At 40.5% G+C, this 12,683-nt stretch overlaps 1 protein-coding gene across 1 annotated transcript in view; it reads right to left on the bottom strand.

Moving 5' to 3' along the window:
- Positions 1–1,351: 1,351 nt before the first annotated feature.
- The window catches only part of pdilt.L (protein disulfide isomerase-like, testis expressed L homeolog), a 29,977-nt gene continuing 18,645 nt past the window's right edge, over positions 1,352–12,683 (bottom strand). The window contains 3 exon segments of the mRNA XM_018236456.2: positions 1,352–1,791; positions 7,451–7,543; positions 11,102–11,283. Coding sequence (XP_018091945.2) covers positions 1,720–1,791; positions 7,451–7,543; positions 11,102–11,283 — 347 coding nt within the window. The 3' untranslated portion in view covers positions 1,352–1,719.

Raw genomic sequence — 12,683 nt, 5'->3', positions numbered from 1 at the left:
TTTCAAATAGGGGGTCACTGACCCCTGCAGCCAAGAACTATTGTTGTGTGAGGCTACAGTTTTATTGTTATTGTTGCTTTTTATTACTTATCTTTCTATGCAGGTCGCTCCTATTTATATTCTTGTCTCTAGCAACCAGATAGCTGCTGAAACACCAAACTGGAGAACTACTGTAGAATAAATCAAACAACTGAAAATCCACAAAAAATGATCAAAAACATGAAGACCAATTGCAAAGTGTCTCAAAATTTCAATTCCTACATCATGCTAAAAGTTAATTCAAAGGAGAACTAAAGCCTAACTAAAGAAGTAGAGTAGAAATGTGGTACATTATGTTTTGGGCTTCTGTACCAGCCCAAGGCAACTACAGCCCTTTAGCAGTAAAGATCTGTGTCTGCAAAGATGCCCCAGTAGCTCCCCATCTTCTTTTCTGCTGATTCACTGCACATGCTCTGTGCTGCTGTCACTTACTGAGCTTAGGGACCCACTCACAATATACAGGACACATAGAATAGAAATGTCACAATATAAGGCTGATTAGTAATTAATACAGATAATTACTACATGGCAGCACAGAAACCAGTGCAATTAGCATCAGAATTTAATAATCAGCCCTGTAGCATCAGCTTATATTACAGACAAACCTCATTTTCTGCTTGATAATTAGCAACGACCCCTAAGCTTAGCTTCTCAACAGCTGCTCAGAGCCCACTGAGCATGTGACTGTCACAGACACTTTCCAAGATGGTGACCCCCTGTGACAAGTTTGAAGTCCTGGATCATTGCTGCTATTGACAAGCTGAAACGTTAGGCTGATGCAATAAGTTCAGTATATAAAAATATGGCATTTATAATCATATTCAGTTTTAGGGTTTAGTTCTCCTTTAAATGTGAACAACCCCTTTAAGGAATGTGATTGTGTTGGTCAGTGCATAAAGCAGCCCATATCAGTATAATTATATTTTTCTTGGCTGTCTCTTATGTAATGACTGTTGTTATCCTTAAAAAGAATCCAGAAGTGAAATGAACAGAAGGCCAGAACATGAATGTTAAGGACGAGTTCAAACTATGCGCTTATGTTTAATTTTCAGGCAATTCCTTTTGCATAAAGAAAAGATATTTCATTACAGTTACTGGAGATTAGCTTAGCTCCCCTTCCCACGGATATCTCAGTTTTATTTCTCTTTGCACGTTGTCAGTGAGTAGAAGAGCAGGAAAGAGCCGCGTTATTATGGTTGGACAGTTGTAGGCTGGTTGGACTGTGAGGAGGAATGTGTGATTTCTGTAGGAATGTACTTACTCGCTTAACATTACTAAAACCATACCGATAAAGAACCACACTGAGACAACCTTTTGATGGGTGAGGGTCTGTCACAGCTTTATTGAACATCTTTATTATTCCAGTAAACCAACCTTGCCATTATTTAACCATCAATGGCAGTCACCGACGCTGTGGTGGGCATGTAGGGGTCAAGATGATAAATAATCTTTACGCAAACTCTTACACAATCTGGAAAAAGACGATTAAGAACATGATCATCTTGATTCGTTGGAGATATACTGTAGTTGCCACCGCTATTAGAAAAACTTGCCCTGCTGCCCATAGAATTGAAAGAAAAAAAAAAGCTGAACTGTGATAAATTTCTTTTAGTAGGACAAAATCTCAGTTGCTTCATAATAGTTGATAGTGACGACCACAAATGACGTCTGTGCAACCAGCTAAAGCTCTTCCTTTGCCGTCTTTTCATCGTCTTTCTCTTCATTTTCTGTGTTCCTTGTAGCAGAAGTTTCCTAAAAGAGAAGTACAGATAGGAATAACTCATTAAATTTTATATGAGAAAAGCCACATGGGTGAAGTAAAAATTATTTACTGGGTGGGGGGTTCAGGCAGACGCACGATTGTATTCAGGTCTAGTATTGTCCAAGGCAATGGAATTTCTTCCAGCGGTTGGTGCAGAATAGATGGGTTGTCTGTGCTGTTTGCTGTGATGGCAGAACAGATTTAGCTGTAAGTATCCAGAGATATGGGTGCCCCAGGGCCACCAGCAGGGTGCCCTGACCAAACTGGCCGGCCTCCCTATCCCCATCACCACCCTTGAATGCTTGTGGATGCACTGAAGATGTTGGGAGGGAAGTAAAGGAAATACAGACAGTGGAGGGACAATGGGCTGGACTAGAAGTAGGTGAAAACAGAGGTATGTGTCTAATAACCCCACCAGCACCAAAGGCTCCAGCTCTGTACACATGCCCACGGGCGCCTATATAGTAGATGCATTAGTAAAAATTTTTACCTACAAGGCTAAGGCATAGGGAGAATTCAAGCACAGCCAATGGATAAGGAGTAACTAGAAAAGTCCCCTAGAATAAGTTATATTCTGTAACAATGCCTTTTCTAACATGTAAGCATTATTTAATAAGCAGATGAATGTTTTCATAACAGTTCAACCATGAGTTACTTATATGTTGCTGGCAGGGGCGTAACTACAGAGGAAGCAGACCCTGTGGCTGCAGGGGGGCCCAGGAGGTATAGGAGGCCCCATGAGGGCCTAATTTGTGAGCAATTTCAATATATAGTGGTAAAACAGGACAACCTCTGGATATGCTGGGGCCCTAAAATCAGGGGTGATCCTGGCCCCTCAGCCACCTGAGGCATCTTGGAACCTCCCTGGTGCGCTCACCTTTTTGGTCAGGAGGTTCCACGAGGGCGGTGGAGAGGGACAGGAAGCTAGCGTAGAAAGCATAATTGCGCTCTCTGCGATAGAAGAGCCGAATTTCCAGTTTGAAAACCGGAAATTCGGCTCTTAAAGTCCCAGGAGCAGCATTTTTGCCGCCTCTGGTACCTAGTGGAGTGCTGCCACATTAAGCGAGTTACTCAACTGACTCAAATAGAAACTCCTCTCGCACTCCCTGGCCTACGTGTTGATTGCCCGGTGCACGGTGACAAAGGAATCGGCACCCTCCAACTGCAAATATGTAAAAAATCACTGGCACTCAAAGGGCAGGTGCAAGCAGGGACTGTCCCTGCTTGCACCTGCCCTTTGAGTGCCAGTGATCTCCTGGGACTTTAAGAGACGAATTTCCGGTTTTCAAACTGGAAATTCGGCTCTTCTATCGCAGAGAGCGCAATTATGTTCTCTACGCTAGCTTCCTGTCCCTCTCCACCGCCCTCTTGGACCCTCCCGACCAAAAAGGTGAGCGCACCAGGGAGGTTCCAAGATGCCTCAGGTGGCTGAGGGGCCAGGATCACCCCTGATTTTAGGGCCCCAGCATATCCAGAGGTTGTCCTGTTTTACCACTATATATTGAAATTGCTCACAAATTAGGGCCTCATGGGGCCTCCTATACCTCCTGGGCCTGGGGAGTAGGCCAGGGAGTGCGAGAGGAGTTTCTATTTGAATCAGTTCAAAGTTACTCAACTGGCCTCATTGGCCGAGCACCCCTGCCTAAAATTAATTCTAAAACAAAGCTCAGCATATTCTACCCCAACGCATCCCAGGGTAAAAAGTGAGATTTAAAAGAAAAAAAAAAAAAAAAAACATACCCCTACTATCTTGTACTATCTTGTAGACATTGGCCCATTTCAAACCTAACAGTCGTGACACGTGATAAGATTCGGGGAGATTTAGTCTCTCAGCGACAATTCGCCTCTTCTTTCGGCGATTAATCTCCCTGAAAAGCCTTTCCACCAGCTAAAATGTAAATCACCGGTGGGATGGCACTCAGAGTGCTTTGTTCTCTGAAGTCATCCGAACTTTCCTCATGAGGCAACTTGAGGCGACTTAGATTCTAGCCAGTGGGAAGGCTTTTCGGGGAGATTAGTTGCCCGAAAAAGAGTTGATTTGTCGCTGGGCAACTAAATCTCCCCGAATCTTAGCGGGTGTCACTACCCTAAGGGCATGACTTTGTTTGATGACCTTGGAAATCCCCATTAGAAATGGCAGAAGGAAAGAGATAAGGGACTTTTATGAATCTCTGTTTAAGTTAATAAATAGAAAAAGTCAGTAAAAAAAAGTCAGAAATAGGAAAACAGTTAAAAAAAATCCCAGTTGCTGTTTCCCTGTTATCTAAACCCACTGAAAGAATTTCATAATTTAAGATCAAATACTTTTAAATGTTAAGTATCAGTGAGATATTCATACATATGAAGCATTTTCTTTCTTGAGGAAATATGAAAAGATGTACAAGGCAGACCAGAGCTTTATGATCTGCATGAAAATAATATGACAAAACGCATTCGTACAACAAAGGCGAACTGAGGTTGATGTAATGTAATTCTCTTGTGCCTTCATGCAAGTGCCCTTGTACATAAAGGAGTTCATGTTACATATGTTTGTGTAAGAAATTCTCCCCCCATGACTTAACTTTGTAAACAAAACAGTAGCCTGACTTTCCCTAGTTGACTGCACTACAAACACGGTTGAGTCTAACCAGCCTGTATCTTCATCTACAAGAGGACAACTTTATAGGAGACCTTTAAAAAATTTTCCATTTCTACTTCTAAGTAGCCAGGGCAAAAAAGATTGTTTTGCCTCCACTAAGGGTTAATTATATCTTAGTAGGGATCAAGTACAAGGTTGTGCCCCTGAAGAAGCCGGTAACGCAGTGAAACGCGTAGGGCGGCAAAGGTGGACGGCGGTGAGATAAGCTCTGAACCTCTCCCAACGTAGATGGGCAGGTTGATCCTCACGGGAATTTTGGAAGGGAGGGGGGCTTCTGAAAACTGGTTTGAGACACGCCAAATAGAATCATTTATTAACTATTAGCACGAACAGGCTAACTAACAGTGTTCCACCACTCGTCCACTATATACAGTTTTTGATTTGTAGAGTTTATGGACATGGTCCAGCACTGTGTAATGGAGTGTCAGGCGGTGAGCACGTTTAGTTACTTTATTGGGATTTGATGGTGCGCATTGGATGTTATTTATTATAATAAAAGTTATTTTTTAATCGATTTTTGCCATGTCAGGGTTGAGTATTCCCGTTGGTAATTGGCCGTCTGAACTGGGTTGCTGGGAGTGAAAGGGTTAGTTGTTATGTCTGCTACACTGTAACTCGAGTTTTTTGTAAATGGTTACTTATACAATCTTGTAGATTGGCCAGCCATATGGTTGCAACTTAGATGCAACAAGGTACTGTTTTATTATCACAGAGAAAAAAGAAATCATTTTTGAGAATTTGGATTATTTGGATAAAATGGAGTCTATTCCCATAATGTGTAGCTTTTTGGATAACAGGTTCCTGGATAACGGATCCAATATCTGTACCAGCCCTATATTGATGCATTGCTGTTTCCTACCAGCACTATATCAGGCATCTCACTGGTATCTAACACATGGAGACTACTTTACAGTCTCTCTTGCTAAGATTCACATAACAAAATTTTCTGCAGAGCATAGTGCCTGTTTCAGCCTAAAATTGAGTGTTTTCAAGGCAAGTCCCCATCTTGAAGCCTCCGTTCCCCCGCCAGCTTGTCTTCTCGATTCTGAATTCAACCCTAGACCCTCCTCCTACTTGTGACTCATGCAGCAAATCCTCCCACGGTGAGAGACAGCAGCACATCAGCTGTGGGGAGATTTGGGGTGCTGGACTTAGAGAAGGGCCAAGACTAGGGAAAGGCAGGCAGTGCCCAGTACCCCCTCTGAGCCACTTACAGCGGGTGACTGGACAATGTGCGATTAAAGTTATTAAACTATCGTGAAAATTTAGATTTAGTATGAGCATCAGCATACTGAAATAAGATACTTTGTAAATACAATCAATTAAATATTCTTTACTTTACTAAAATAATCAAGTTTATCTTCACTATTAGCCTCTTACTATTAGTCTTCATTAATGAGTTGGGTGTCAGATATTCATTGACAGTTAGATCCAATATATCTTATAGGGGGGCTCCTTTTGCCTAGAAGATGTATTAGAGCTCACTCTATTAAAGTCACCAGACATCATTTCTCTCTACATGCAGAATTTGTGCAAAAGGCAGTTATTTTGTTAGATTTCTAGAATCAGTTATTTGAGTGAGCTCTAATACATCTGCTAGGAAAGGAAGCCTCCTATAAGATATAATGGATCATTCATCTGACACCCAACTGCTGCATGAACATAAACTTGATTATTTCAGAAATGATGCCGAATATTTAATTTTTAATTGATTGTATTTAGAAAGTTTCGTATTTCAGAGTGATGAAGCTTATGTGAAATTTTGAAAAAATTGAATGATGCTCACTTTAGAGGGTGGTAATGGGTGGCATGGAGGGGTGACTATTTGCCCTGGACTCCTATAGTAAATACACCACTGCTGAACACCACCAGCCCTCTATTGATTGGGGGGAAGCACAGATCTTTGCATTTCATTCAGGTTTTAAACATAAGAAAACTGATTTACTAAAGAACAATTTATTATTCGGGTATTACACCAATGTATGTTAGCCCCCCAGAATATCAGGATATCTCAAATGAGACCCTGGCTCCTAACCACTGACATGTTAGTTATCACAGCACATTTGTGATGTTAACTAGGTCCCCTTATTTATAGGAATGTATTGCTTTTAATCGGCATCAGTGACACTTAGGGGGTTATTTATAGTGACGGGCGAATTTGAGCCGTTTTGCTTCGTCGAAAAATTAGCGAATTTCGTGCAAAATGTCAAAAAATTCACGAAACGGCGCCAGTGTCTCGTTTTGGCGTCTGTTTTTTGGCAAAAATGCGTCGGGGTACAAAAAACGGATGCTGGCGTCCATTTCTTTTTGATGCTGGCGAATTTCCGCCAGCTGATTTTCGAAGCCTTTTCGTGAATTTATTCACCGGCGGTGAATCGCGCAAATTCGCGCCTGGTGAATAAATTCGCCCATCACTAGTTATTTATCAATTTTATTCTAACAGAAATCCGATCAACTCCGACTGCCCGAATGGACCTTATTTATCATTAAAAAAAGTCCGAAAAAATTGGGTCGGGCAAAAATCCGATAACATCGGAGCTTTGCCTGAAAAGTACGAATGTTTAGCACTTTTCCGCAAATACTACGAATTTTTCATGGTTTTCTGACTTTTTGGTCCAAAATCCCTAAAATTATTGGATATCGGTACGGACAGCATCTCAGACACTGGGACCGTCCCTATTGACTTATACAGGACCTCAAGAGCTTTGAGATGCCTTAAATAAAGGCTTAAATAAATCCGGAAATTATTTTTTTAGTCCGAAAACTAAGAATTATTAGAATTTCGGATATTCAGAGCATAATAAATAACCCCCATTCTGTTGGAATACATAGAGTATACACTTCCATGCACGTCTTTCTTAGAAAGTGTGTAGAGTACCTGGAATTATTGGGTATTTAAAGGCAGGGCAATGCAAGCTTCTTTCTACTCCTTCAAACTAAATTTCACACATATAAAGAGAAATCCTTCAGAAATATTAGCTTTAATACAAACAATTAAATACCGTATTTACCTTATCCTCTTTTTCTGTGTTTCTAGATTCCAGTTCGTATTCCAGATATTCTTTGAAGGCTGAAAGTGTCCGCTCCCCAGTGTAACGAATGGACTTTAGAAAAAGAAAACGTATTATAATTCAGAAGTGTTCCTATATCATCAGACAGATATTACTCTGACAGTTTAAGGCTAAGGCCACACTAGGCGATAGCGCCGCGATTTGACTCGCGGCGACTTTTCGCCGCGACTTTTAATCCGCAATCGCTGGGGAAACTTTGGCGCTGGCGTCTATGGGGAATCTCTATTGTCGCTCGAAATTGCCTAGCGAGGCGATTTCGAGCGACAATAGAAAAAAGATCGCCGCGTGTGTTTTTACGCTGGCGATTTGTCGCGATTCCCCATAGACGCCAGCGCCAAAGTTTCCCCAGCGATTGCGGATTAAAAGTCGCGGCGAAAAGTCGCCGCGAGTCAAATCGCGGCGCTATCGCCTAGTGTGGCCTTAGCCTAACAGAAATGGCCACAGGCAGACAGGGGGGGGGGCTTTTTGTCAAAGGTCAGATTTTAGTGGTTTTTGAAACCACAACTAAACTCACAAACTCTAAAACTACAAATGTTGTTGTTAAAAAATTGAATAAAAAAACTACGGAAAATTAGGCTGAAAAAAATCTGAATACCTCGAAAACCTCTAAAAATGTTTGGACAATTTCTAACGACAAAAAAAAAAAAAATCTATAAAATTTAAAAGTGCAAATTGATTTAAAACACTCCAAAAGGCTCAGCGCAGCTCCGATGACTTCGATAGGGCCTTGACAATTTTTACTTGGAGAAGTTTTGTATTAGAGTTTTTTTTTACTTCATACGTATGGAATGTTTAGAGCTTTTTTTTAAAAAAAAAAAAAAAAAAGAAGAAAACTACTAACTTTTATTTATCAAAGTCTGATTTTATCTCCACATTTTCTGCTACAAACTCTGATAAAATCCGCTCAGGTTTTTTACGCTTTTTTATTATTACAACTTCCCAAAAATTTACTTTGCAGGAAAAAATCTGATTTTCAAAATATTTTCAGATTTTTCACTCAAAAACTCAGATTTCTTATGCTTTTTGCCCGAAGACTCCAAAAACTTTGGGGTATTGCACGAAACCCAGTGCCAATCAAAAAATCATTGGGACTTCTCCCATTGGGGCAAATTTACTTACCTTCGAAGTTGCGCTAGCGTTGGCTTCAGCGCACTTCGCCGCATTTTGCCAGGTGAAGTGTCGCCAGGGCGCCGCTAATTCACTAAAATCCGAAGTTGCACTCAGGAAGGCGAAAGGTAACGAAGTTGCGCTAGCTTCATCAAGCAAAGCGAAGTTAAGCTAGCGATGTTTCATTTGAATACGGCGCCAAGTTAAAGTACAATGGACGTATATGTAGCAGCAAATACATTACACTACACAAGCCTGGGAAAGCTTCATAAAATAAAAGAGTAGAGTTGTTATTTTGCCCTACATATGTGCCCACTGTATAGTTTAGATGCCATATGTTAGGAAATGTAGGGGGAAAGGAGGGTGCCCTCAAAAAAATTATGATCTTTTTCAGCCTATCACCCTTAAAAAAGACTTTTGAAAAATGTAAACTTTTTTTGAAGCAAGTCATATCTACTCTATTGCACTTCGCCTGGTCTGAGGTGGCGAAGGCAAGTCTGGCACAAGACGTTTAACGTTCAGTAAAATGCGCAAGTTAGTGAATTATCGTAGTTACGTCCCTTCGCCATAGCGCAACTGCGCCTGGCGTAAGGGTGCGAAGCAGCGATAGAGTAGGTCCACTTTGCTAGCGAATTTACGACGGCACCCGTTAGTAAATTGGCGAAGTAATGAAATGACGTCACGCTGGCAAATTTTCGCTAGCTCTAGCCACTTCGCCCTTTAGTAAATTTGCCCCATTGACTTATATGCAACCTCGACTGAGATCTGAGATGCTGGATTTTCTGATTCTGACTTTTCCATCCTTGCTGTTTAATAAATCCAAAAAATTTGATTAAAAAAAAAATTAAAAGTCCGATTTCTAAAAAAAAAATCACAAATTTTTTGAGTTAAGTAAATAACCCCCTTGGAGATTCATGGAAAAAAATTTAAATTTAATTGATGACCCCCATAATAAGCAAGTTGAAAAAAAGACATAAAGGCATTCAACCTGTTATCCAGAATGCTGGGGATTTGGGATTTTCTGGATAAGAGGTCTTTCTGTAATTTGGGTCTCCATGCAATGAAATAGCATTTAAATATGAATTTAACCCAATGAGCTGGTTTTGCTTCCAATAAGGATTAATTATATCTTAGTTGGGATCAAGTACAGCCAACTGTTTTATTATTACAGAGGAAAAGAAATTTGAATTATTTGATTAAAATGGAATCTATGGGAGACGTTCTTCGCTTAATTCAGAGCTTCCTGGATAACGGGTTTCCTGTACTGAACTACCATTGTTTTGACCAAGTAAAATTCTGTCCCAGCTATATGGCAATACGGCACGGGTAGAACTCATTTACTTATTGTAGTAGAAAGTTGATCCAGTGCAGGAACGCAGAACATTACAGTAATTGCCTTACTGTTAATAGAAGCTTTGTCTAATAACTCAATAATTAAAGGGGCCATGAACACTGAGCAAAGCAGGCACCGTTTTGTTTGCAGCACCCTAATGAGCAGCAGTTACATTAGTCATTGTTCTATTATCTAACCTAGTGAGAGTAGTGTGCAATGTTTGTGTTGCAATATTACACTGTAACCAGATAGCAGAAGGGAATATATAGTGCCTTTAGCTGTTCAGTGGTTAGAATGTTTTCATAAATGCATTTTTGGCAATGAACCAAGAAAAGAGTGTAAATAGAGAAGACAGGATAATCTTGCATTAGTTGGGTCGTTGGCCCTGGAAGGCTTGTTTTGCGTTGCCTATAGCGGGACTATAGCTCTCACAAACCTGCAGCATTTCTATGGAGCTACACTGTTATGCAAGGCTTTTATCTCCATTTAAAGGACGATTATACCCCAGAATAAATACTTAACCACCAGATAGTTTATTGCATATTAGGTGGCCTATTAAAGAATCTTACCAAACTGGAATATAGATATGAGTAAATATTTCCCTTTTACTTCTTTTCCCTTGAGACACCATGTTGTGGTGGTCTGTGTTCTGCCTCAGAGATCACCTGACAGGAAATAATGCAGCTCCAACAGGAAGAAGTGTGGGAGTAAAAAACAGAACTTTGTCCATTCATTGGCTCATGTGACCTAATATATATGTGTGCCCTTGGTGTGTTTGTGTGCACCGTGAATCGTAGGATCCCAGTGGACGGCCCTTAGTTCTTAAAAAAAATATATTTTTATTTTTTATTGCTTTATGGAAACAAACCTGATTTTGCTGGACTACAGCCCCTAGCATGCTTTAATATGATCATACAGTAGAACCCCCATTTTCAGGGGACCAGAAAAAATGGTGGAAAATCTAAAATCAGGTAAATGTTTTATGCATAATATAGAGGTGGGACCACAAAATGTAAAATGAGGGAAAATGTAAATTCAGGGATTAAAAATGAGGGTTCTGCTATATTATAAACTATTCTGGAATTTGTAGTCCAGTGACTTTTGATTAAAAAATGATTGAGCAACAGTTTTTAGATCCACTTTAAAATTACCTGGGTACTTGATCCAGCAGGAAAGAAGCGAAAATAGGGGTAGCGATCCAATACCATCAGCTGAATGTCATTGGCTGCGCAGTCTATTTTGGCAATAGTCACATTTTTATGATTCTGATATGTCATCCCTAACTCTTCCCAGATTGGGAATAAATCCTTACATTCTTGAGACCATGGTGCATCTGCAAGGAAAAAGTTAAATCGAAGCTTAACACAAAAATAAAAAGTAGTTTGTCTACTGGTTTCCCTTTCTCTGAGGATGTCTGAGTTCCTGTTTTATATTTATCTGAGAACATTTGTTTTAGAAAGATCATCATCATCATTTATTTATATAGCGCTGTCAAGATACGCAGTGCTTTACTGCAGTTATAGCAAACAGGGAATAAATGGTGGATAACAGACAAGGATTACAGAGTACAATAGGGTTAGAAGGACCTAGAGATTAGAGTTTACAAACTAAAGGTTAGGGTACAATTGAGACATTAGGATTGTATAAACACTTTGTCATTTTCGATACAGCAATGATTAATTAAGATACATCGAATAAGCCTCTTTAAACAGATGGGTCTTTAAGGAGCGCTTGAAAGTTTGGAAAGAAGGAGAAAGTCTGACAGCTTGTGGCAGAGAGTTCCAGAGAAAAGCAGAAGCCTGAGAGAAGTCTTGTAGACGAGAATGGGCAGAAGTGATCAGAGGAGAAGTGAGGCGAAGATCAGAAGCAGAGCGTAGGTTTCGTGAAGGAGAGTATTTGGAGATTAGAGATGAAATATAGGGAGGGGCTTCATTATTAAGGGCCTTGAATGTGAATGTAAGTAATTTGAATTTGATTCTAGAAGAGATTGGGAGCCAGTGAAGGGACATACATATGGGAGCAGCTGATGTTGAGCGGTGAGATAGATGAATGAGTCTAGCGGCAGCGTTTAGAACAGATTGGAGTTGTGAAAGGTGACTTGTTGGAATACCTGTGAGGAGTAAGTTGCAGTAATCAAGGCGGGAGATGATGAGAGACTGAATCAGTGTTTTAGTTGATTCTGAACTGAGATAGGGTCGTATTCGAGCAATGTTGCGCAGTTGAATACGGCAAAATTTTGCAAGTGTTTGAATGTGTGGTGAAAAAAACAGATGAGAGTCTAAGATAACTCCTAGGCAGCGTGCCTGTGTGGTGGAATGAAAGGTGGTGTTGTTTACTGTGAGTGATATCTGAGGGACAGGGGAAGATCTTGGAGGAAATATAATGAGTTCTGTTTTTGAAAGGTTCAGTTTCAGGGGGCGCTGTGACATCCAGGAGGAGACAGCAGAGAGACAGTCTGTGACTTGGGAAAGGACAGAATCAGGAGTAGACAAGTAGAGTTGGGTGTCATCAGCATAAAGGTGATACTGAAGTCCAAACGACTGAATAAGTTTTCCTAGTGAAGTTGTATAGAGTGAGAATTGCAGGGAGCCAAGAACAGAGCCTTGAGGAACTCCAACAGAGAGTGGGAAAGTAGTAGAAGAAGAGTTAGAGAAGGGAAAAGTAGAGTTAGAGAAGGAAAAATATGTTAGTGATGTCCAAAACGTATCAGGAGAAGTGATGGGCAAATAAATT

The sequence above is a fragment of the Xenopus laevis genome, chromosome 9_10L (assembly GCF_017654675.1).
Source record: "Xenopus laevis strain J_2021 chromosome 9_10L, Xenopus_laevis_v10.1, whole genome shotgun sequence".
NCBI lineage: Eukaryota > Metazoa > Chordata > Amphibia > Anura > Pipidae > Xenopus > Xenopus laevis.
This window is presented reverse-complemented; position numbering and strand designations above follow the sequence as displayed.